Genomic DNA, 26,999 nt, shown 5'->3' on the forward strand with positions numbered 1-26,999 from the left:
ACCTGGATTCTTCGCCAACTCTTTGTTTTCCTTTCCTCTCAAAAATCGAAATCTCGTATCGTTGACATGACAGAGTGATAAAATTTGGATTAAAACTGGATAAATAATTAGAAATCGTTGGAAAGAAGTTTTGCATGTTCGCGTTATGTCAAAGAAACGAAATATTCCTCGAAATAATTCGACGGAGGGGGCAATATTTTAAACGAACGAGTTGCAATTTGCCCGAGTTGCTCGAGTTGCATCGGTAATTATAGGATGAGCATTTTGGCGGGCAATTTAATTTCGCAAATGACCCGTCCACGATTAATATTCATAATTTGCACAAGTTGGATAACCAAGTTATACAATGTGTATTGCATAACGCTATAACCATGCAAGAGAGAGAGAGAGAGAGAGAGAGAGAGAGATGTCCAGAAGTGAAAGGGAGGCATTAGAAACGGCACATGAGCTGTAGGGCTGCCAGAAACGGGATTTTGCTGAGTTAATTCGAAATAGTGGAAGACAGGAAGACAAAATTCGGCATGGGTCTCAACGGTTCTGCTTAATCGACACACATAAAAAAACAATCTGATCCTAGAAAAAGAAACCGTGAAATTTATAAATTTATTTCGCTGTTGCCCACCTACGTCGCCTAGGGATTTCATATATTACCAAATAGAGACTTTCGTGAAAGTTCTAGAAGATTTGATGAAGAAGATACTGGATCTTCTTTCATTCGCTCAATTTTTAATTTTCTCGATTAACAAATTCGCAACGGATGGAATACTCGTTATTGAAAATGTTTCAATTAATAAGCAGACGCAGATACAGAGAATGGAAAATTACAAAGGTAGATGGAAACGGAGAATTAAGTCCACTCGATTTGTCGCCCGATTTCTCTTCGCAGAGCTGAGTCACTGCTTTTTTTTGCTCCCTTCACGGTGAATCGAAAGCAACCGAGATTACCTAGATATAGAAATCTTTGTCCTCTCACGAAAAAACGGAATCGAGCTCCGTTTGATCTTTGCGCAAATCAAAAATCGAGGCTCGTGTAATTAAGGGATCCAACTGTCAAATTACAGAGTAAAAAAAAAATTATTTCAGTTCCTTGCGTGTTCCATATATAAAATACACGAATAAAAAAAGACGATCCACGATCCTTTAGAAAGATCCACTTCCGGAATCCTCTCGAGGAGGAATTCTTCTCTCTCTCGAAAAAAAAAAAAAAAAACAATTGTTCGAGGAAAGAGAAAAGAAAAATAAAAATAAGAGCGAAAAGAGCGAAGAAAAGAGAAAATCGGCGCGAGGAGATATACCTGACGGGGTCAAGCCGGAGGCCGGAGGGAAAGAATGGCAGCGTTTAAAGGGGGCTTAAAGTCATCGAGGACGTAATCGGTGCTGTCGATCTTCGGTGGCCCATCTCTCCAAGTCCCATAATCCCGCAAGGATCGAACCAAGCCCTCCATTCAACGCCTCTCCACGCGCAACTCGGCATTGATCATTGTGTCTCACACGATCGGCTCATAATAGGGCACGTCGTTTCCATCGTCCCCCACCCCTTGCCGATAATAAAGAAGCCTCGATCTCTCCGCCCTTCTTCCTTCTGCCCTCTCTCCTTTGTTCCCCCCTTTGGAGGATTCTTGATTCCGGACTATGCGACGTGTTGTCCGGACACGCATTTGGATCTTCTCGAAAGTGCGTCATCCTCTTGCGGCCGCACGAGATAAGATCGTAATCGAGATCGTACGCGAGATCGATATTCTGTTTGTTCCTGGTGACGTGGGCGATTCGAATACTTGAATTTTTCTCACGTAATTTTTTTTTTTTTTTTATACTATATACGAGTAATAAGATAACGGAGTAATCTGTTTGTAAAAATTATTACAAATTTCAATACTTTTAATGATAATTAAAGTAACGAAGGATCTGGGTAGAAATTTTTGTTTTAGAGATATCACTGATAAAATTTCAAGATAAACTTTTTTAGCTTGTTCAAAAACTATATATTTTCAATCTTCAAAAATTTCAAAAAGAAGATAAACAATTTGATGAAAACGTTTTCGCAACGAGGAAAGGAATCGCCTTCTCTTCCTCGGTAAATCATTTTCTCTCTCGAAAACAACGTTGAAAACGATAAATCATACACAGGCGTACAATAATCGAAACGAAACTCATTGTCGTAGAGATTTGAGAGTGAGTCAGTTTGTCCCCCATGGCGATCCAGACACCGTAGAGGAGAGTCTTGTGCACGCGAATGTGGGATGAATGGAAATACGGGTACTTGAGTAAGCTTAAATTACATTTCATTCATGCAGGAAAAGCAGACACGCGGGAGTCGGCCTTCCGGCTCGCCGTTGTGGAAAGAGGCAGAGAGCGCTTCTGCGTAATAATGGCCGGCCTATAATGTGTATTATCCCGACATCCTGCGGCGTCTCCTTTTCCTAAGCCGACGTTGCGACAACGACGATAATCGGACGGTGTTTTCCCGCTTTTTTTTTTCCCAGCCCCGAAGGAGGCTCGAGGAGGCGAGGCTCCAGAGGTTGCGAAAACCGAGACCAAATGTTCGGGATCGCCGTTTCGTTGCCCCTCCATCGAGGAAAATGATCGTTTTCAACAATTTTTATTCTTTACGACGATATTTATTCTATATAGAAATTGGAATCTTATTGTTCGTTATGACGAGGATCAAAGAAATTTAAATATACTATATATCGATAGTAGGAGTTTGTTTTACTCGAATATTAAGTAATTTATTCGTGTAATTTGGATGCATGAAAGTATTTTTTGAATCGATGTAAGAAATTTTGGAACGAAATGGATTCGCGTTTAATCGGTGAAAGTATATTCGTCTTTTGCGAAACACGAATGCAGAGTTTAAAATCGCGAGCCGTCGAGCCGTCGCTTCAATGGGGGAGTATATAGGGGACAGGAAGGGGGTAAAAATCGGTGAGGAGGAATCATGGCTGGATGCACTCCCTCCCTATGTTCACGCACTTTTACCGCCGGCTAGCATCGGCACTGGTTCTGCGTTTTTCGAGGGGGAATCGGCGACCTGTTGAGCCCGTTGTCCTGCCGAGGAAAGTCGTCCGAATCGTTACAGAAACGCACTGCACAATCTTCAATAATATTTATTTCATGTTTGATATCGTGATATAAAAATAAGAAAGGGGAAAAAGATGGAGATGTGAAATTCGAAATCTCGTTTCTTATTTCTGAAATATTTCTTTGAAAAAATTCTACTTCAATTTGAATGTTCAATTCGAAATAAATGTTTAAAAATGCTACTTAAAAACGTATTAAAAGTATCTTTCACTTTATTCGATGAAAAATGTTGTAGAAAGTTTTGGTTAACCACAAATCTTCTACTACTACTAGCCACAGATTTTCTAATTCAAACTCCATTTCCATACAGGAAGAAAAGATATATATATATATATATATATTCCACGTGGTACGAACGATAAATTTTATTTTTATAAGAATTTTACAAAAGCAAAGTTTACACGAGAAACGGTGCTTCCCCAACAGCACTTTGCGCTTTCACGTGATTATAATTTTCCATCAGGCAGACCATTCTTTTTCTCCTTCCAACTCGGCTCAACGTGAAAATCAAAACAATATATACTTTTACTGCGTCGCGTTGCTCCACTTTCCCTTCTGTCTTTTTCTTTTAATGACACTCATCGCAATCATTCGTAATGATCGGTCCCCGACGACGAACGAGAAATTACAATTTACATCATGGACGTGCAAGAGGAACACGATACGATGTATAAAAAGAGAAAATGAAATGTCGCGCGAGTGGCAGTTTCGACCGATGGAAGGATGGCAAACCTCGTATCGATCGCGATCGTTATTGCAGTTTGGAGCGTGCCACGATCCACCGGGATCGATCCACGTGGATCGATCGAGAGAAGGGCAACAGCGGCAGGTGAACGATATATTCTCCCTTCGATTCGAGATTCTTTTGTGAGGATGTGTGACAAGGGAAGTCTTGGTGATCCGAAAGGTTTTCCTTTGTTCTTTTTATCGCTGCTTGTAAAATAATTCGGTAATTCATAGATGGATTAAATGTCTTCTGTTCTTTTATACGCGATTGGAATGTAGAATTTATTTATCTTTTTTTTTTTTTTTTTTATTGAGAAAATGTAAAAGTTATGTTAAATTGTATAATTGGAATTTAATAAATAAATTTCGAACGGTTAAATTAAAGAGAGGAAAAAATTTTAAATTAATTACTCTTGCAGAAGTAGAAGTGAAATTTGGAAAGTTATGGAAAATTATTATATAAATTTTAATAAACGAGTTTGAATAAATGATTCCTTTTGTTAGAGTTCTTTCAGAATAAATTTTATATATATTTTTTGTTAGAATCATGAGTGTTTTATTCTATATTTTATATAGCTAATGATCAATAGGATTTTTTTTATATATACTTTTTTTTATATTATACTTTTTTCATTTTCTCAAAAGTAAAAGTTTTGAAGGAATAAAGAGAAATATCGAAGGTTACTTCAATAAATTCTAAAAATGATTGAAAAAGATCAAAGAAAGAAAAATAAAATTGTTGGTTATTTCAAGAAGCTTCTTATTGCTTGTTTCAGGTATAGCAGACGAAGCTATCAGAAAGATTTTTCGCATAATCTCCACGGAAAATTCGAACGAAAAGGATGACGAATTGCTGGTGAAACTTGTCAAAGAGGAAATCGTAAGAACGGCACAAAGTATCAAAACGCCATCAGGTTCGATCGAGGCTGCAACCAGAAGAGCACAAAGATTGGTCACCGAATTGACAGCTGCATACATTACTGCTATTTACAAATCAAAATCAGTGGAAGAAGCCAAAGTGAATTTTTCTCGATTTCAGAATACGGTTCAGAAGATCGTAGATTTTATCAAAAATTGCCAATTTGCACTTTGATCTTCTGAAAGATATAAAAAATTTCAAAAGCCTATTATAAACATTAAGAGAAATTTTGCTTATTATAAACAAGTTATAAAATAAAGTTGACTAAAAGTTATTAAATTAAAAGTTAATCTTAAAAATATCCTTTAAAATATATTTAACAGACTTAAATTTATCATATATTCTTTATGCCATAGCAAAAATTCGTGTTTATTTGCATTGACATTTATAACAGATAGACTTAACGAGATTGTTATTATTAAAAAATAATAGTTAACGAAATCTTATTACTATACCATGTATAGTATCATATCATAGAAATAAATTTTTACATGAAATCTATCGATTTTATTTTAAACGTGCTATATTGACACGTTTACAAAAAAAAAAAGAATAAAATTGAATACTTGCAAAATTATTCAGAAAAAAGTCAAAAATTGAGACAATTATAACCCATCCATGATTCCACAACGAAGCCACGGAAAGTCTGTCGGCAGTCGATCGTCGAGGTCGTGGCTCGAGGAATCTATCGAGTACATCGAACACGTGCCAGGAACTTTTACCCTGTCAGAGATCGTACGATATTTTTTTTTTTTTTTTTTTTTCTTTTCCTTTCAGCCCCATCTACGACGACGTTGCTTACGTGTATAGATCCATACACACGCGTATGCCAACGAAAATTATTCCCGCTGACGTATGAGTCAGGGCAGACGATCCATTGTAAAAGCGGCATGGGCTCATAATCTGGCGATGTAGGATCTCCAGGCCGAGCTGACCGGAACTGCGCCTATGCTCTCTCGCCGGAAGTGGCGCTGCCACATGTAGTAATATAAATTATAATGCCCTTACGGTTTTTCCTTTCGCGGATTTGCATTTAAAACACCGGAATGGCATTGTCGTCGGGGATCGGAGCGGGCGATTTTCATGGAAATAAGAAAACCGCGGGGGCCATCGCGCTACCGCTACCTTTCGCCTTTGCCTCTTTTGCCACCATCCTCGATCGATGTTTTGCTCCATGTTTTGCTCCATGTTTTCCTCGCGGTGGCGAGATAAAACGGGGAAAAGAGAGAACGCACACGCTCGTTCTCCGTTGATTTCCATCGAATCGTGCCAAGGCTAATCGGAGATCAAATCTGGAAACGGCTCGCTTTCACCGGCTCGGACAATGGGCACTAAAGCTTTTCTAATTCTTTTTTTTTTTTCTTTTCTTTTCTTCTTTGTTCGTCTTCTTTTTCCACTCGTCTCTGTCTCCTTTTGTTTTTCCTTCCAAGCTTGATTTTCCCTCCTTTTTCATAGACTGGTCAACGAAGGCCTCGTACGATGCAGTTAGGATGCGTGAGATATAGTGGAGTTTCCTCAATTAATTAGTCAGTATGATAATAGCGAAAACACCGCAACAGGCTAATTAGAAATTATTTATTAACTGTTTATCATTGATGATAGTTGTATTTATTAGTATATGGACTTGTGTTAGATGTTTTTTTCTTTTTCAAGGACCACTACGATGAGAGATGAAACTGTTGTAGGAAGGATATTGTATCTTTTGTAGTAGTTTGTAAATTTGTCAAGGTTTCTTAGTTTGAAAGTAATCTTTGAAATCTCTTGCGTTAAGGATTGTGAAAAGTTGCATGTAAGATTTATCGTAAAATTTTTTTTCAGAAGGTGAAACAAAGTTTCTCAAATAGTATAATTACCACTTGTGGAAAATTATATTTAATTCTCTTATCACGAAGATAGTTTAATTGTTCACTGAAAAAAAAAGATAATAAAAGAATAATAGATAAATATCAATAATATCTATATATGTATACATATAATTTAGTATTAAAGTCAATGATATTATATCATTTCGACATTAGAACAGATTTTTTAAATAAGTATATTTTGGACTTTGCAAGTAATGGTTAATGATAATCATTTTCAATGCTTATTACATTATATGACATCAAATTCAGATATAAATAACAAATAACATTTATCATTAATTCTGAAATCAATTAAAATAATATATTTATATACTTATTCATAAAAATAATTCAATTTTTTAACATTTTCCTCAACTCCACATTAAATAATTTTCAAAAGACAGACCTTTCATCCTCACAAAACTTCTTCATGTAGCATCCATTAATACAAATAGGATCTTCAAATAATATTTTCTTGTGGAAATATTTAATTTCTCTAATATATATTTTAACTTATTTTTCAGATCTGCAATGGATCTGCAGGACAATCTATCCACAGAACTTGAGTGGACAATCTATCCGGATTTTCCAAGTAATCCTGCAAATGCTCGATGGCAGACTTTTCATCCTCACAAAACTTCTTCATGTAGTATCCATTAATACAAATAGGATCTTCAAATAATATTTTTTTGTGCAAATATTTAATTTCTCTAATATATATTTTAACTTATTTTTCAGATCTGCAGTGGACGATCTATCCACAGGCCATCCGGATTTTCCAAGTAATCCTGCAAATGCTCGATGGCACCAAGGACACCCCGATGGCGCGGAACAACCTCTCTCGTCGTGGCTGGATCGAAGTTACGATGGAGTCCGCGGCGTTTTACGTGGATTTTATATGGGAAACTGATTCGACCACGAACCAGAGGATAATATAACACCGGGGGCATTTTGTTTTGTTGCGCAAGAGGATAATAAACATCGTTCGGGACCGCTACCGTGCCGACTAGATAGCTACGACGATGAAACAATGCGGCATTGTCCCGAGTAGGCCTGAACCGCCAAAGCACAGCCGAACCCAAGCACCGTGTTAAGTCATGAACGGCGTTGCACACGGCCTTAGAAAACGTTCAACTGGAGCCTTCGATAGAACCTGACCCCGGCCAACCATGCTCCTCAAGGGAAAAATCATGGCAACGGCCTCCGTGTCTTCGCCGGAAACGGAAGATCGATTTTATACCAGCGCCTGATATCCTGAAGCATTTGAGAGAAGGAAGATATTAGAAGGTGGTGATAATGATTTCTTTTCAGTATACTCTTAATGGAGTAGATATGATCAGTTAATGGTGATAAATAATGTTTTGATATTTGTTATTTTTAACTTAAAATGAATTTTCTTTAGAATGAAGATTGATGAATTTGATTTTATCAAATATAGAAATTAAAAAATATATGTAAACTATTAGTAAGTAGATATTACAAATGAAATGATTGATGAACAAGAAGAAATGAACATTTCTTTAAGAAATATTTATAGAAATATAATATTGAATATATTGCAAATAAGAGATTAAATAATTCTTTGTAAAAGTTCATCCAAAGACATTGTTTAGAATATATAGGATGATTCAAAATTATTTTTTAAAGTATTATATTTTTATATGATTGAAGAAACTCCTAAAACTTAAAACTCGATTGAAATGATTTAGAACAAGATAGATTGAGATTGTTTTTATAAAGGACATTAATAACTTAGATGCAAATTTTTATATATTCATTATATGATAAGTCATATATTCATTATATGATAAGTTATATACACATTATATGATAAGTCCTTATATTCTGATATACTCATTCAAAAATATATCATACATTGTCAAATTATATTCATATATTTTGATTTATTTTATAAAAATATATATATATATTCCAATGTTTTATAATTTCTAAGTATAAATCCTCTCAATTGTTTATCGATTCATCAACAATTTACTACAAAAACAATGTTCTTGAATATTTCATATCCTATCCATAATAGTAACTTTCTATATCACTTTCATGGTATAATTTTCTTATTTATTTAATTAGTAATAAACTTTCAAAATTCGAACAAGAGAGATATATTTTACCATATTATTCATCGTAATATTCTATTTTTCAAGATAGCAAGAGCGTTCTTTGCGAGCAATGTTTTACAAATAACTCGAAACGGGCTTGCTCGAAGGACGATTCCTTCGGGAAGAAGATTTTTCCAGTAGAGCAGGCGGCTCTCCTCGATTGTTCATGTTGTTCACGGTGCAATGAAAGCTCGAAGGTACGAACAAAAAGCCGTGAGGTAGACATAAATAAATAGGTGGTGGGTGTGGTTGGTAGGCCGCACACATGGCGTCGTGACCCGTCTCTTCCCTTCGTGAGCTCAGGGCTCGCTTAAGTTATGCCCTGCGGAATGCTGCTGCTCCCGCTTCTTTCGATGTCGTGGCTAAACGCAGTTTCATCGTATCCTCGGCTTAGTTTCGCCTCTTTTTTTGCTTTTTGATCTCGATTCGCTTATCTAATGTTTATATAGTTGAGTATTAACCTTTCTAGCCCAGTTCAATTAGCCAATTAAATAGAAAATGGATCTTCTTCTTTTAAAATGAATTGTCTATTTAGTTGAATATTCAGAAATTATATATATTTTTCATTAAAAATATTTATACTTTTTTATGTTAATTTTAATCCTTTTGATATTTTGTAATGTAATGCGAAATAAATTCTGTGAAAAAGAAATATAATTTTGAGTGCAATATACATATCAATATTAATCAAAAGGTCATTGCATTATTTTTGTCTTTCTAAATTATTATTATTATTATTATATAACGGTTCAAAAATTTCTAAATTTTAATATATAATTAATTTTTCATTAAGGAAATTAAAAATATTAACATTGAAAAAGTAAATAGTTATGAGGTTTCTTACACATTCTCAAAAGAAAATGTTAGCAATTAATATTCTTTTTTTTTCAATTAATCGCTATTTTGATCGTTTTTGTAATGGGAACATCTTTTCAATCTTAAAAATGCATCGCACGCGCTGCGTCCGTCGGAATCGTGAGGACGATTCAACCAGATAAAACCTTCCTTCCATAAACAGAAATGCGGAAATCACATTGTGAAGACACAAATATATCTCTTGATAATATGATGGTCCAGAATATCCTTTTATCTTTATTTTCGTGAGAACTCTCCGCAGGATGATTTTAATTAAAAATAATATTCCAAATATATTAAATATGCTTCCAAATTATCATCATTCGTACCATAACCTATCACTATCAAATAATCGATTGATTCAATAGAAAATTATCACTTAGCATTAATCCAGAGAAAATAGTAATCACCTTTAAACAGTTTCTTTTAACTAATATTCGATGGAGCAACGGTACAACAATCAGCCGTTATATTATAAATTAAAGTCGAATGAAAGATTCGCTTCACAAACTGTATGAATAATTTATACGTCGACGCGAGCGCCAATATGTATTCGCGGACATATGATCTACCCCGCGAAGATTCAATGGCATATCGAATATCGTTGAAAATATCGATTACTCGAAATTCTCGAGAAAGCTTTTCGACTTATTAACTATCAATATCTCGTTATTCACACTCGTTTTATATCGTAATCGTACATTAATCGATAGAATTAAGATGGTAGATATTCTAAAAACAAATTCATTAGAAATCTGACATGGAAATTGGCAGAGAACGTAATTCGATTAGACTAGATATGAATTTCAAAGATGGCCGAAGGCGGTAGAGGATATCGCAATGGATCTTAGTTATTAGTTGATAATCCAACGTGCACAGGGTGGAGGAAAACGCGGTTGATCCGACAATATATAGCTACAGTGTTTAATTATCGCCCACCCTAGAATTTGCTCGGCCGTTTACCGTTAGAGGCGGTACTCGATGTATATACAAATATAGCACGGTTCGTGATTCGCGGCAAACCGTTAATAACGCGCAAAGTGTCTAAAAGCTGCAACATTCGCAAAGTTGTGGCATCGTCGGACCATAAAATCAAGAGCATCCAATGCGCAAAAGAGAATTTTATACATTTGTAATAATACTAAAGATGAATTTGTTCTCGAAATTACATTGAAACTCAAAATAGAAATTAATCATTTCATTCTTCTATTATTCTGTTTAAGATTTTTATATAATTTACAGATAAACGAAGAAGAAAAGGATCCATTTTCAAACTATCAAACTTCTGTTCTAAAATGAAATCATGGAAACGATTTATAAAGAGATATTTTTTTTTTACTAATGTATAATTTTTCATAAAAGATATCTAATTAATTAAATATTTTTATGATCAATTATCTATTAAGATTATTAATAATAAATAGAAATTTAAAAAAGGGGATATTCATAAAAAACAAATTTTAAAAGAAAAAAGAGCATTTACAAAATTACGATATTCTTTTTAATAAAAACAAAGAAACTGAAATTTCGAAGAGTTTAGAAACAAAAAATAATGATAATTCCAAAAGATAAAAAATTAATAAATTATTTTATAGCACAATGGCATGATAAATACCACAATGTTGAGAAACAAATTGATCACGATGGAAAGATTCGTGCGATTTAACGAGTGCACTGGCTCCACGGCGAAAAGACCCCAACCCCCGGCACAATCTCCGTCAATTTATCTACCGCGGTGCATTTAATTCCCCAATTACGGGAAACTTTCATTGCACATGATAATTGCGATCCCGCTTCCTAATTAAACCCCATTAATCTCTTATTACGGAGTTGCCGTTGATTCATCCCCGTTTTATATCGCGTAATAAAAGAAGAGGAAACGTAATGAGAAAAAGAGGAGCGGGCAAAAAAAAAAGAGGCACAAATTAATAAAAGAATCACGTCTTTATCTGGTTCTCTTAAGCTGGCCAACAGCCGAGAGCCAACTGTATTCGTTTTAAAATCTCCAAACCGGAACAATGGCCTGGCTGGATGGATAATGAAAAAAAAAAAAAACAGCAAAAGAGGGATAGGAGGATGGACAGAAAGAAGATGGCGGAGAAAAGAAAAAGAAAAGGCTGAAACTGCCTATGGTAACGTGACAGAGTTACGATAATACAATGAAGGCACACGACCATATTTGGTCAATTTTCTTCTTTTTCTTTTTTCTTTATTCTCTTTTCTTCCCTTTTCTTTTCTTCTTTTCTTTTCTCCTTCTTATTATCCAGCCTCGATTAACTCGCGCGAACGGGTAGCCGTGTCCTTATATCGCGGCTCGATCGCCGCGGAGGAGGCGGCAGCGCTTTTTAAATAACTATAATGAGGGCAATTATCGTGTGCGCCGACAAGCAGAGTGTGACGAGTCGTTGTTACACATTACAGCATGGAGAATCGCTCGAGCTAGATGAAGGAATGGTATGGAGGGCTGAAAGGTGACAGAAGATTGTAACGCAATACCATTAAAATAAAGAGAGATTTAAAGAAAAAAGAGAAAAAGATTTAAGAAAAGCTTCTGAGAAATCTGAGAGATTAAAAACAATGAAAAATAGAATATTTTCTAGTAAAACAGAAAGTAATTATAGAATCGATTATTGAATAATATGGAATATAGATAAAGATAATGCAAGAACAAGAGTGTCGAAAGAAGAAAAACATTAAGTAAGATGGCGTTGTCAAGTAGTATAACATACAGAAAGAAAATGGAAGGCTAGCATTCTATCAACGACGAAGAAGAGTAAAAAAAAAAAAAAAAAAAGAAAAGAATTAGAAAGAGTAGTATAGATGGTTGAATCGAAGAGGGAAGAGGAAGTGACAGTGGAGGAGAAGCGAAGAGGCGCATCAGAAGAGAGAGGAGAGACAGGCAGCGCGTGGCAGCAGGCCTCTCCTCCTCCTCCAGTAACTAATGCCCCGATACGTGCAACCACCTCCGCCAGTCGAGGCCTTAACTACTTTCTTATTCGCTCGTTTCAGGCCAGCCTTACGGGCCCATGCATAATGCCACACAGCGCTCCTTACGCATGCTGAACGCTGAATACGCTCCTTCCACCGCTTCTCCTCTCGCGCCATCTTCCTCCACCTCCGCCTCCTCGTGCTGTTCGTCCACCTCCGCCTCCCCGGAACATTGTACCCCGAGAGGAACTGCGGGTCAGAGACTGCGAGGCATATTCGACGCAGACTCGTGGCTCGTGCCTAGATCCATTGGCGTCTGACTCCACTGAATTTTGCTGGTTGAAATATTCTGTTGTTGTAGGACAGTGTACCTATAAAGAGTCATATATTAATATCGTATTATAATATCGATTTTTATCTATTTTTATTTAATTCCTTATATTTAAATTAGTAGATTTTTATTTGAAAAATAGAATTCTCTTGAAAATTGGAGAATATATTTGTTTATTCATGTGATTATTGCTCTGTTTTATATTATATTATAATATAAAACATAATATAATTTAATTAAACATAATAATTTATATTATATTATATTCAGTCTTTTCAAAACTGTTGCACATATTACAATGTATGTAATAATAGCAATAGCATTACTATTATTATCAAACTACTATCAACTTATAAAATTATAATTTTCATATGAAGTTTTTAATCTTTCCCTTTTAATCATCTTCAAAATCAAAATTTCTTCCAATAGAAAACTGGAAAGAAACATAAGAATGAAGGAGTTCATGCGAAGAAGATTCGCATAGAAGGCAATTCTCCGGCTTTAGTCAGGCGACGCCGATGCGCTAATATAACAAGAAACGTGGCGGCTGTTGCGCCGAGCGTACGGGAGCGAAGTAGCCTCGCTTATGGTCCGGTGGTGCCCGAGGAGCATAACAGCTCGCAGAGCATAACGCCACGAGCCATCATATCCTCCTTCCAGAAACCCTCTCCGAAGGTGTTCCACCTTCACCTCCTCGCCTACCCCTCACCCACGTTCAAATCGGCGCTCCCCCCGACGCCGCGAGAGAGCACGAGTCATCCTGGCGAGTGTACGCGTCACGCGTGTCTGTCGCTGCGTGGGGATACACGCTCTAGGAAGTGGATGAGACGCATGCAAGTCTGGCCACCTGGGACGAGGCTCTGATCAAACGAGACAGGTGATTTTTGGAGCAGGTTTCTTTGAGATTTGGCAGTTTTTCAAATCATCATTTGTGGATAATTAAAAGAAAGAAATGTAAGTTTCTTTCTTAATAAAGTTGATTTCTTTTTTTAGATGAAGATTGATGAACTCATGTGAAAGCTCTTGTAGATCAATAAGGTGATTTTTGGAGCACATTTTTCCAAGCTTTCGCAGATTTTTAAAGCTCTGAAAAAAAATGAGAAATTAATAAAAGAGCCAGTTTTTTAATAGGATTTTTTAAGATAATAAAAAAAGAAAGTTAGAAAAGAAAGATTTTAAGATTTCATATAAAATTATTTCTATTTTAATCTCAAAATGACTGTAAACTTTACAGTTCCTATCTAAAAATAATTAATTCAAACAGTCTATCGTTGCAAAAACGAACTCTCTATGGAAAAAATCGAAATATCAAATTTCTCGTTCGCGAAATAAATTCAAACGAGAAAAGCGACATATCCCCGAACTGCACGCGAATCGAAGGAAACAGGAAGAAGAGGAGAGAAAGAAGTGCATGCACACACGTATGCAATGCTTATGGTCGCGTGGTTGCATGTGTACAGGGGGAATGTTCGAGCGCGTGCACGTACATACATTACGTTTATACACAGGTATTGCCGGCTTCCGCGAACTAGATCGGCCGAGCAGATATTAGAAGCGCGTCTGCCCCGTTGCCATTGCGGCAAGTGCTGGTCATTGTCCACCCGGCGGGCACAGGAAGTCGAAGCCGACCAGCGATGGTGCAGAGAGAAGAGGAAGAGATTTTTCGGTAGGATAATCGCGGAGAAACTACGACAAGGTGCAAGATTATTGCCCTGCTTTTACGAAAATACCAAGCATCGAATAATCAGAGTGTTTTTTTCAGTTTCAAGATTCTTGAGGATTGTTGGAACGTTAATGTGCAAAGTTTTATGGTTATTCCGAGAGGCAGTTCGATTAAGATATTTAGGTAGACAAAGTTTCTCGGAGAATTAGTGTAAGTTAATTCTAGACTGCTAAGATAAGTTTGGATTAAGCAGAAAAATAAGTGGAATGACTATTTTAAATATATTTAACATAGATTATGAGATTGATATAATATGTAAACATTTAATGTGTATATATGTAACAAAGAAAGATAATTATATATTTATGATAATTTTTGCTACAGATATCTAGAAAATTATGAGAAAAATAAAATTTTAAAAAATTGTACACATTTTATTTATTATTATGGTATAATATAAAATATATATATAAAATGAAAATTACTTTAAAGAACTTACTTTAAAGAATATGATAAAAAAATTACATACCAATGTAATTATAATTTTATATTACCCAAAAAAAGATGAATTCTTCATTCAATTCTTTAAACAGGTATCATATAAAATCCATAATTATAATTTAAAAATTCGACATCTCTCACCGCAAATGGTGACAATCACCAGGATAGAAAGTTATCATTCCTTCGACTAATTTTCCATTTTCTTTCCTATATAACAGAATTTACGGTGTAGTTGCGACAAATAATCATTGTCCGTCGCAGGCAGGAAGCTGGCGAGAAGTTGGTTGGGCAGCAAGAGATTTTCGGTACGATAATCGTAGGGAAACTCCGGACGTTCATTGTGACAATGGCCTCCCGAGGCATCGTGATAATTACGACGGTAATAACCTAGCAAATAGAAAGAAACGCTCATTATATTTTTTTTAACACGAACTGACTATTACTGACCAGAGAAATTCATTTGTTTCCTACTTCTCTTCATCTTTTTCAATTCAAAAAATCTAAAAATCAGATAATAAAATATTAATTTAACTTAAAAAAGAATATATATATATATATATTTCTTGGAAGATTTTAAACAATCAAAAATATTACAATTTACCTAACAATTACTTAAACTTCGAATTTATTATTCCGTTTTTTCTTCAAGTCTCATGATCTTGATTTAAAAAGGAATAATTTTCCGTTTTTTTCTGTGTGCATTCTATTTTTTATTTTTTTTATCGAATAGGATGTTGTAGAAGGAAGAAATCAAGGAGGGTAAAAGTAAGTGAATGAGTGGATCCAAGTGGAAGTTGGTAGGAGAAGGATCGTCAGGGCGGCACCTGACCGGAAAGCGTCACAGTCACCGCATTCAGCCTCGTTCTTTCCTTTCCCTTCCCCTCCTAGCTTCACCTCTTTCTTCTTTCTTCCTTCGCCACCTCCTTCGATGAAGGGTTGCTACTCGTCCCTTCTACCTTGACAATCTACAAGCCAGAGAAGTCTCGTCCTTGGCGACATTATGAATGAATGAATGAACAAACTGAAAAAGAAAAATTGTCTTCTCAATATTTTTAAAAATTTAATCAATTATTATGCAACATATTTCCTTGCCACAATTTATCTTCTACATTTCCTTCTTCAAATTATTTTCAAAATTTAACCGATTATTTTACAAAAACTTCGTTCCCAAATTTTCTTTCCATATTTCATTTTTAAAAATCATTTCAAAATCTTTGTCAAACTAAAATTTTTTAATCTACGACTACAGAAATTTGTACAATAAATTTTGTATCCTAATATCCACTAATAATTTAGATAATCCGATGAAAAATTATGATTTATGGTAATAGTTATAACTAATCATTATTATTCATTATTAATCATATTTTTCATCGAAGATCGCTGCTCCTACAAGAAAAAAAATGAACGAATTTCATCAATAATGCGCATAAACTCGAGCAACGAGGGAACGTCAATCTATAAAAGCGTATGACGGTAGCAAAAGATGGCACGATGAAGGGAGGAGACGAGGAAGACGATAGTCGTAGTCCACGAGGAAGGAGTGGAGGAGGGGACGAGTAGGTAAGGACATATAATAGCAGGATGTTACAACGCCCGTGTCCGGTACATAAGTATCTGGTTTCATAAATGAAAGTGTCTTCATTCATAGATACATATTTCCATACAATTGCCGCTATTGGTTCGTATCTTATGATATCGCCATTATGTGTGGGCCGGTGCATTACATATGTACATAACACCATTATATACAAATTCCTAGTAATGCGCTGCTACTGCTGCATTAATGATAAAGTTGTTTAGATATCGCGATATTTCAAGTTTGCAAGAAAAAATAAATAATAAAAAAAAAATGTGTAGAACATCATCAAAAGTATGTCTTCGATATTCGATCAAACACACATGATATCGCAGAGTATTCAGGTTCTTGTTTCAATTCAGAAAATTAGTTAAGATAATAAAACATTATATAAAAGTTTCATTAAAATTTGATCAACAGAACATTTGGACTTTCTTATGATTAAAAAGATTTAAAAATAATAGTCACTATACAGCTAAAAAAATATTAATCGAAGTCATAAGCTATGATAATATATATAATGTCTCTTGATTGTACAATAGTTAACTTGTAACTCTAAAATAAATGGCACAAAACAAGAAACTTTACTTGAAAATATAGAAGATTTTAATAAAGTTTATAAAAATAACTATTTATAATATTATATATTATATAGTATACAATATATATACTATAATATATATACTATAAATGAAATCACTATTACAATATTTCAAAATAAGAAGTATCTCTTTCCTTTATTAAACTATTCATGAAATTGATTCTCCAAGAAACTCGTACTCAATATACTATGTACTTCATCTTATCTTTAAAGAAATAAAATCCAATCAAAGAGAACTTCAAATCCAATCGAAATAGAAAAGAAGCAAAGAAACGATCGCGTGCGTTTTACAGAAGGGGCCGCGCAAGGATTCCTGTTACGCGTTCCCTCCTTATATCGAATAAATCTATCTTGATGACGCCAGCGCGCACGATGGACGCGCCCTGTGAGCTAGGTAGGAAGTCATCCTTCCTAGCATCCAGAGTCCACACAGGAAATCTCGGACGCACCCACCGAAACAGCCCGCCCCCTCCGTCGGAGTCGATTTAATGTTTCGTTTCCTCTGTGACGACAAGAAGCTACAATTTTATAGAACCAGCCGCCCTACGGCACAAACCCTTCACAAGGGGAAAACGCCATGTATACCAACCGATTCACAATTAAATCTTTGTCAAACTTTTTACTTTCTTGCGGCTGGATGTGAATGAGGAATCGTTTAAACGCTCGTTTGAATCACGATGATGCCAAAAGTGAGTATTTGTGAATATTTGAAATAGAATTATTTTAAAGAATATAATATTTTAAATATAATATATAATTATTTTAAAGAATAATTTTATTAATAAAAATTTTATTAATAAAAATTGAATTCTTTAAAAAAAAATTGTAATAACACATTGAATATATTACAATTTTAAATTCTTCCAGAAATTAGCCCTTTAATAAATTGGTTTCGATATCTGGCTCTTTTCAATATTAATATAAATCTTTATCAATCAAACTTATTTATAATCAAATCACTTTATGTCAATTCTTATATTGAAAAACGTTGTTAGTCGCAAGAGCACATCTGTATAGCTCGTTAACGTGTACTAGATACATAGAGAATGAACGATGGAAAAATACATATCTTGCCGAGATAAATTTTATAAAATAATACCTTTTATGGGGCTGCATATTCATTTTTCCGGAGGGTCCTCCCCATGATTCCTGATGTCCCGACCGAGTCGTCTACATATGTATGAGCTTTTGCAGGACTCTGTTGGTCATGCCTCGGCGAATCGAGCTTTCTACCCTTCATTTTTGTTGCCAGTGTTATATGTACTACCAATGGCCCAGAGCTGAATAAACAACTGAGACTGACCTGAAAAAAAAATCGGGTAAACCGAATGATTAGAATGATTACTCTTCGCCTTCTTTTCTTCCTTCCGTGTGTAAACTACATAACGATACTCGATTTTTGAAATTCTACGTAAATTAATGTGCATTATTGAAGAAATTTTTGAATGAACATCACTTTAATATTTCTTTTTTTTTTTAAACTATATTTATCTTGTTTTTTTTATTAACTATACAAAAGAAACAATGAAGAATTATCATTTCAACGAACCATCAAGTTTATAAAACAAGAGAAATCAAAATTGTAAACTTGTATCGCTACTAAAGAAATATGAAAAATTTACGAATATTTGAAATAGAATTTAATATACAATACTTAGAAAAAATTTTAATGTTATCGAATTACTTAATATCGTGATCATTTTAAACAGGAAAGTTTCTATTTTCTAATCTACGCACATACCCTAATTATTAAACGACTATGTGGTCTATCCAGTTCTAGATCAATATCAAAGACACAGTTACCCGTTGCAATTAAAAAGAAGGAAGAAGCCCCAAGAGTTTTCTCAAAACTAAAACCGTATCCTAAACAAAGCGTGACGAAAAGTCCGGGGGCCGACATAAATCTCGTGTATTCTCTTTTTTACAGCGTACAGGACGACGACGGTCAGTTTCCCTCGGCATCTAAGAAAAGCAACGCGCTCGTTCGCTCGCTTGCATTAAAGAGCAATTAGCTGCGGCTCGCGAGCACGCTGATGCCCGGAAGCGATAGAAGCGGGCCGCGCGTGCCACCCTTACCTTTTCTTCGTCTATGAACGTATTACTTGTTCGTGTTCACATACATCCACATGATCTCGTCCAGTCGTTTTGCCTGCAGGTTCGCCTCACCAAGCGTTCCCTTCTTACTAACTTTGCTACTAGAATTATTCACCTTACCGATATTTCAAAAACATACAGATAAAAGATGAGTAATCTAAAAAGTTAAATTATGTTAGAAGTATATTATAAAAAATATATTTAAAAAAAGATAATGATTGAAAACTTATTTTTTCTTATTTTTCAGATAAAATTATTCTATTTTATATATTATTTTATATTATTTTATTAATTTTATAGAAATATATAAAAAAAGACAATTGTATATATTTTTTTATAAAGAAGTTAAGATGTATAAAAAAATATGTTAAAAAATAAATTCAATAATTAAAATTGAAGAAAATTTAGAATGTAAAGTATAAATGTTTTTTTTTATCATTATAACATAATATATATATAATATAACAAAACACATATAAAAAAAGTAATAGTACTGTTTTTCTTCTGTTAAATTTTTATAAATATTGATTAACTATTTTTGTTCCATTATTCTCCACCAAATTATTCTATATCTACTGTATCAAATAAACTTGTACATTACAAAATAGATGACATTAATGAAAAAATAGAAATATCTATTTAGATATATATTAGAAATGTATATTATAAATGTATATTAAAAATTAAATATAAATTAATTTCAATAAAAAAAACATTTTATAAATTATTTTTATATTATAATATTACTTGTTTTAATATTTCAATATTATTTTATTATTTATTTATTCCGTATTATTAATAATTTGAGTTCAAGATAAAAAGTAACAGAAGAATAATCTATCAAATAATTTATTTCCATAGAATTTCGTTCCTAACCTAAGAATAGTATTCACTTCCTATAATATATTCACTTCCCATAATACTTACCATAAATAAAACATCAAAAGTTTCTTGATTCTTTTTTATTCTAGGTTCTTCGATGTCTCGATTTGCTCGACGGCGTAACAATCTATTCAATTACCATCGCAGATAATTATTATCACGGAAACTGCATCGCTGGGCCTCATTGCCCCAATCCTTAATTAACCGTCGGGCAGACGGTAATTGGTACAAGTTGATATACGACACCCAATCCATCGGTAAGAACGAAGTTGACACGTGATGAATAACGTTCACTTATACACATGGATTACAATATTAAACTCGTATTCTTTTTTTTTCCTCCGAATAATCGTAACGAAACATAAGCTAACTTGATAAGAAATAGTCAAATAAGAAATTGATAATCTTCTTTCACATGCATCAAATATTATAATAGGCTGTAACAGATTTTAAAAATGTTATCAGAAAAATATTGATATTTTAAAGTTTTCTTTAGATTTTTTTAAGTTTTTAGATCTTTTTTTTTTATTTGAGAATGGTATAATCAAGTTTTGTGTTCATTTTTTTTATATTTTATACCTATTTATATTTTCAATTTAAAGAAATTTAATTATTATATAATATTATTTAAAATTTTTAAAAGAGATAATTTAAATTTTAAGAAATATATATATATATATATATATATATATATATATTATATACTATAAAAAATAAAAAATTGTACATACTTGATAAATGTTTCGAAAATAAATTTTAAACAGTTATATAACTGTATATAATCTATATATCAATAATTCTTCTTTTATTTAAGTATGAAATATTTTTTTATAGAAATAAAAACAATATGTTACATTTTTTTATTAATTTAACGATAAAAAATGAACAAATAGAATCCATTTGTAATCATCACATATATTCTATGAAATAATGTGAACAATTTTTAAAATTAATTTTATCTTTGTTCCATCGAAATCAATATCATAAATCGGCCATTTGTAAATTTTTTTTCGTAAAAATTAAATATTATCTGAAGGCTACTACATAATATGCAAATTACATCGTAATAATTATTAGACAATTTAATTATTTGTCTACAAACATTTTCGATTGGATTTGATAAAAAAAAATGACACAAAGATTTGTATAATATAATTACCTGCATTCCTGTTCCAACGCAATACTCTTCACGTTTCGATAAAATACAGAGATGAATTTAATACCGTAAGTTGCACGTGCGTGCGCTCATGCGATGCGCACGCATGCTACGGTTAATTGTAATTTATGCTCAGACGATTTAAGTTCGAATAGTTACTTCATTTATATTATCACTTTTTGTCTCTGTATTATTTGAATAATTTTATATTTAATTAATCAATAATTGATTTATAAAACACACTACTGAGATATTACATAATGCAAATGATTTCCTTTGCAATATCTATAAAATAAAGAATTGTTTTAGTTAAGACTTATTATGAAAAATCTATCAGTTCTGAGTGATTGTGTAATGATTTAACAACTTTAATTATATAAAAAATTTTCTTCTATAATTAAATTATTGTAAGTATAAATATTTGAAATTTACGATCATAAAAATTTATTTCATAATATAAGGTTAAGTTTATTATTCATATATATATGAAGTACATATAATTCTTTCAGGTTTCTGTAAAAAATTATCGTAATATCTTTATTCCCGCGTTTCGTTTTCAGTAGAATAAGTTGCAAATTTTCTACGGATTTTATTTTGTTTCGATTGATGTTTAAAGGAAAAAAAAAGAACGTGCCAATCGAACATCGACAAAATAGGCTCTGTAAGGCTACAAACAAGAGCCGACGATTATTGAGCGGGCAAAGATAAAAGGTCGGTTTGACTGCCATAAAACAAAGTGCATGCAACTCCATTTTATGCTGATCGATTTGTGGTGATTTTATAACTTCGCTTGTCCATAGTAGTCTCGTGTAAATGCCGCCGTTCAAACGAGCCGCGATATTTTATATCTATGGCATGAACACAAAATAGAGCTTTATATATTCCAGTAGAAGGAACCGAACTTCTTTTTTTTTTTAAATTTCTTTGTACTACGTTCAGCGATCGAAATAAAATCTGTTGTTAACTTTGAGTAAGAATTTTATTGCTTTATCTATATTTTATTTATTATATATATTATGAAATTTTATTGAATCATTTTAATTAAATTATCATAAAATATTATTTTTATTTATATACATTTATTGTCTTCTTATTTTTAAACATTTAATATATAAAAATTATTACACAATTAGTGATTATAACCATTGTTGAAATTATAACTTTACTATATTGTTTGAAATTCGAGGAAATATTTAATAAAGTTTCATATTTCTGTAACATTTCTTTTATAATTATTTCTTCTCAGAAGAAACTATGTCTTTGAAAGGCACATTTTCAAAACTAATATACATGTATCGAAGCTGCCATAAATAGTTTGCTGATACATACAAGAATTAATATATTTTATATTTGTCTTTATGATCTATTTAATATCTATTTCATATAACTACTGGAGATCAAAATATAATCAAATGTCTTATTGTCTTCTTGTAATGTAAATTTAAATATATATTTATATCAATAAGAATATGAATGTCAAAAAAACTTCAAATAGGACATTTCGATTCCGTTGAACCTTCCGATTCCGCGGAAAAATCTTCAGCTGCCAGAGCGAGAACTTCTTCGCACACTCGTTTATAAACCCATGCATTACCCTTTAATCGTTTTCTTCGAATACCAACTAATTTGTTATTTGAGATACCCTCTAATAAACAAACTTCTAATTCAAAAGAACAGGCATTCCTAGATGAAAATGGTCGCATTGCATCTTTATCATCCTCTGTACAATCTTCTGTCTCTCCTTGTAAGATAAACCTGGAAATATTTTTATAATGAATATAAAAAATTAACATTATAAAAAAAATTCGACATTACCCTTTTTGATGACACATAATTCCTTTACGACGAAGTGCACGACGTAATTGTGAAAGAACATATTTCGGATCATCACTGGACGTTGATGATACATTACAAAGACCCTATAAAAAATTTCATTACGATAAATTCGAATTCAAAACATATATTATATATATTATATATATTATCAATCATATATAAATAAATAAATATATATATACACCTTCCCAGAAAGTACGTTAGGTTGATCAGGATCGATATTTTCATTCTTCACGCGTCTCTTTGGCGTAAGGACGTAACGTACACGATTCAATCCACGTTCTAAACCCATTATTACTTTCCTTGCACTTCCCGGTGTACATGATTGTGATTCTCTATATTATTAATATTATTTTTTTCTTCAATATTTCCTTTAAATATTACTTCATTGTTATTTAGATTATTATTAAACAAATACCTCGAATCTGATATTGTAGTACTAGTTGGAGTAGAAACAAACCTATCTTTTTCTGCAATTCTCTTTATAGGAACTGTAATCAATTTTTTATTAATTATTATATAAATTGCATTTGATATTTAAATAAAAAACATGGACAAATAGAAATTAAAAGGAATTAAGAAAAAAAGATAAGGAATAGTAAGAGATATTATATCTCTTAAAAGGGAATGGGATAAAGAATTCTTACATATATTTGTAACTCCAAATTGTGTTTGTTCACAAGTCGTTGCTCTTCTCTAATTATCTGCTTTTCACACAACTACAGCAATTTATGGCACTTCGAAACTTTCATTAAAGTTTCTAATTAGATGGCTAGCATCACCTAATTAGAAGTAAACTTTAGAAAATATATTACAAAATATATATACTATATATATATATATATACTATGTATGTACATATATGTTATTATAAAAGTCTGAATATCAGAAAATATATTATATATTTAATATATAATGGCTTAAAATTTACCAACCAATGTATAAATCAGTAATATAATATCAATACATAAATAATATCAATACAAATATTATGAAATCAATATTTTATCGAAATTAGTTGATATTGACATTTATTATTAAATTGTGATTTCAAGCAAAGTCATATAATTATTTATCCATAGAGAATTTGAGCGAAAATGAGAAGATGAAGAGCGAAAATGAAATAATTTTTAACAATCGAAATTATAATGAATAGTTATGATAATGGTAGATATCAGTTTATTATTAATGTTTATTGTTGTCGGTTATTGTAATTTCGATTCGTCCGAGTTTTTTGAAATCTGCGGAATGCTCAAACTTTCTATAGATAGAAATGATGTTGTTATTTTATTATTAATTCTTATCAGATATTAATAGTAAATCTCACTTATATCAATACAAATCTGTAAAAGAAATACAAATTGTTACCTTCATCAATCTAATTTTGACTTCTACCGTGAATTATTAATAAATTTTAACATTTTTCCGGAAAAAACTTAATATTTTCCAGTATTCAAGTTATACATACATATATATATAAACAACTTATAAAACACAAATTCGAAGTTCATTAAAAAGATGAGCATTATTAAATATTTATATAATTTTTTATAATAAAATATAAAAATCAAAAAAGGATAATAAAAGAACAATAAAATAAAATATACATGAAATAAAATATAAAGCTAATGGAAAAATAAATTTAATTTCTTAAAACATACCAGGAGAACATACATCATCTTCTTCTTTACTTCGGAGTCGTTTTCTACCAGGCAAATGTGGTTCCATGAAACTATTAGCTGTATATAAAATAATAATTATATATTTGTATTAATTTAAATATAATTAATATTGATATAAAAATAAAAATATGAAAATTAAAATGAAACCTACTAGTTTCAGGTGTTTTTGGCAAAATCTTGAAAGTAGTGTCTATTATCGGAGACCTAATAAATTTACTTCTTGGAGAATAATCAAGTTTAGTTATAATACCATTATCATTTCCTTCATACTATAAGTAATAAAATAAAACAAATTTAAATTTAAATTTCCTAAAATATATTTAATATTTAACCTTAGATTAAAAAAAATGAAATAACTTGTTACCTCAGATTTAAAATGTGATTTTGCAGAAGATGATATTCGAAGTGAAAGTCCACGTAGTTTTCTATCTAAAAGTAAAAGATATGTGGCAGTTTTATAATCTGTTCGATCACTTTTTACAAGTTTTTTCCATATATCTGAAGTATTTTCACCACATATTGCAGACATTGTACTTAATACATCATCATCTTTTTGAAACTATATATGTATTAAAAAAATGTTAATGTATTTTATATATTAAAAATTTATAAAAAGTATATATAAAATACAAAAAAATACAAAAAAAACATTTACATTTGTTTTATGAACAAATGAAACAGGATTGAGAAATCCTGCTGTAATCCATGGATGATTGCATAGTTCTTGAATCGTAATTCTTTTTTTTGGATCTATTTGTAGCATTGCTTGTATTAATTTTTTACTACTGCTTGATAACCAGCTTGGTTCATCATATTTACCACTCTAAAATTGTTATTATCAATCATTGTCTTTGCAAATTCAAATAAAATTGAAAATCTTACAAGAATCTTTCTATATAAATTTTCTATACTGTTATCATCAAAGGGAAGAAAGCCACAAAGTAATGCATAAAGAAGGACTCCCATACTCCAAATATCTACTTCTGAACCTATAAAAGATATATCAATCATATCTTTATAATATATATATATATATCTTTTAATATAATATTATTAATATCATGTTTAATAATATAATATATACCTAAGTATTTTTTGCCCAATATAAGCTCTGGTGCTGCATATGTTGGAGAACCACAGGATGTTTGTAAATGTGAATCTATTCCATTTTTTGGTTTTGCACATAATCCAAAATCTATGAGCTTTAAATTCTCTTCTTTATCTAACAAAACATTCTCCTGGGTATAAAAATAATATTGTTTGCTACTTGAGATTATTTGTTTTAATTAATATTAAAATATTAGTCATTAAAAAATATTTTAACTTACAGGTTTTAAATCACGATGAGCATATCCTAAGCTATGTAAATATGCTACCGCAGAAACAATTTGACGAAAAAATTTGCGCGATTCTGCTTCAGAAAGTTTATTTTTTTCAACTACAAAACAAAGATAAATCTATAATTTTTTAAATTTTAAATGATAAAATAATATAGATTTGAAATTGAATTGAATGTATTAATTACCAATATGATCGAATAATTCTCCTCCTGAACAATATTCTATTACCATAAAATAATGACTCTCTGTTTCTATTACTTGATATAGTCGACAAATATGTTGATGCAATAAAGTTTTTAATGCTTGAACTTCTAATTTAACTCTAGGCAAGTCATCCTAAGAATTCAGAAATTTATTGCAGCAACTATCAATTTATTGAATTTTAAGAATTACTTACACCCAGTGATGTTTTGTCCATTATTTTGATAGCAACTTTTTCGCCGGTTGCAATATGCGTGGCAAGTTTAACTTTAGCGAAACCTCCGCTTCCGATAGTCTTTTCCAAATCATATAAACCTTTAAGTGCACCATATCGTACCATTGTAATAAATTTATAAAAATTTCACGGATTATGTATGTATTTATTATACACTGTCAATCACATTACTTTTGAACTCACAAATTTTAACGTAAACAAGTTTTGAAAACCAATCATGAAGCGAACATCATATACAACTAACTTCAGAGTATTAATAGTACCAATATAAAAATATAATTGGAAATTCTGATGAAAATTTTAGGAATTTCATATATAAGATTATAAGATTTTATTTTATATACAATTTTATAGTAAATTAAAAATAATTTTAAAAACATAAAATATATTACTTCTTATTTATTTTGAATAATGATTATACAACA

General features: G+C 31.9%; 2 protein-coding genes and 2 long non-coding RNA genes across 9 annotated transcripts in view; 1 reads left to right on the top strand and 3 right to left on the bottom strand.

Annotated features, from left to right (window-relative positions):
- Positions 1-5,005, top strand: part of LOC122710845 — a 58,994-nt gene extending 53,989 nt beyond the window's left edge. The window contains exons 1-2 of one of the 2 annotated variants that reach the window (XM_043928998.1): positions 3,490-3,910; positions 4,584-5,005. In XM_043928998.1, coding sequence (XP_043784933.1) covers positions 3,805-3,910; positions 4,584-4,900 — 423 coding nt within the window. In that variant the 5' untranslated portion in view covers positions 3,490-3,804 and the 3' untranslated portion in view covers positions 4,901-5,005. Of the gene's footprint in view, positions 1-3,489; positions 3,911-4,583 lie in introns of those variants that run through there. The other variant, XM_043928997.1, reaches the window with a different exon arrangement.
- A 1,883-nt stretch (positions 5,006-6,888) lies between these two features.
- LOC122710831 lies at positions 6,889-10,905 on the bottom strand. Its single transcript, XR_006345996.1, has 4 exons — positions 9,956-10,905; positions 9,535-9,886; positions 8,703-9,328; positions 6,889-7,824 (listed from the first exon to the last, which is right to left on the bottom strand). It is a non-coding gene; the product is annotated as an uncharacterized LOC122710831 (long non-coding RNA).
- Positions 10,906-11,068: 163 nt separating this feature from the next.
- Positions 11,069-21,370, bottom strand: LOC122710853. Of its 4 annotated transcripts, XR_006346002.1 has the most exons (8): positions 21,284-21,370; positions 20,170-20,561; positions 19,225-19,399; positions 18,248-18,451; positions 15,570-15,989; positions 15,416-15,468; positions 15,110-15,355; positions 11,069-13,890 (listed from the first exon to the last, which is right to left on the bottom strand). It is a non-coding gene; the product is annotated as an uncharacterized LOC122710853 (long non-coding RNA). The 4 variants fall into 4 exon arrangements; XR_006346001.1 differs by having other exon boundaries at positions 18,248-19,357; XR_006346000.1 differs by having other exon boundaries at positions 11,069-12,844; positions 18,248-19,399.
- A 1,065-nt stretch (positions 21,371-22,435) lies between these two features.
- On the bottom strand, positions 22,436-26,767 carry LOC122710848 (maternal embryonic leucine zipper kinase-like). Of its 2 annotated transcripts, none has more exons than XM_043929003.1 (13): positions 26,536-26,767; positions 26,324-26,474; positions 26,127-26,236; positions 25,883-26,036; positions 25,681-25,787; positions 25,454-25,621; positions 25,163-25,357; positions 24,950-25,067; positions 24,778-24,855; positions 23,535-23,607; positions 23,301-23,451; positions 23,096-23,199; positions 22,436-23,035 (listed from the first exon to the last, which is right to left on the bottom strand). In XM_043929003.1, the coding sequence occupies exons 1-13, from the start codon at positions 26,677-26,679 to the stop codon at positions 22,768-22,770; spliced, it is 1,821 nt and encodes a 606-aa protein (XP_043784938.1). In that variant the 5' UTR covers positions 26,680-26,767; the 3' UTR covers positions 22,436-22,767. The 2 variants fall into 2 exon arrangements, with proteins under 2 accessions (XP_043784938.1, XP_043784936.1); XM_043929001.1 differs by having other exon boundaries at positions 25,681-25,811.
- Between the last annotated feature and the right edge of the window lie 232 nt (positions 26,768-26,999).

This window comes from Apis laboriosa, unplaced genomic scaffold (genome assembly GCF_014066325.1).
Source record: "Apis laboriosa isolate Shangri-la unplaced genomic scaffold, ASM1406632v1 scaffold158_cov153, whole genome shotgun sequence".
NCBI classification, from domain to species: Eukaryota; Metazoa; Arthropoda; class Insecta; order Hymenoptera; family Apidae; genus Apis; species Apis laboriosa.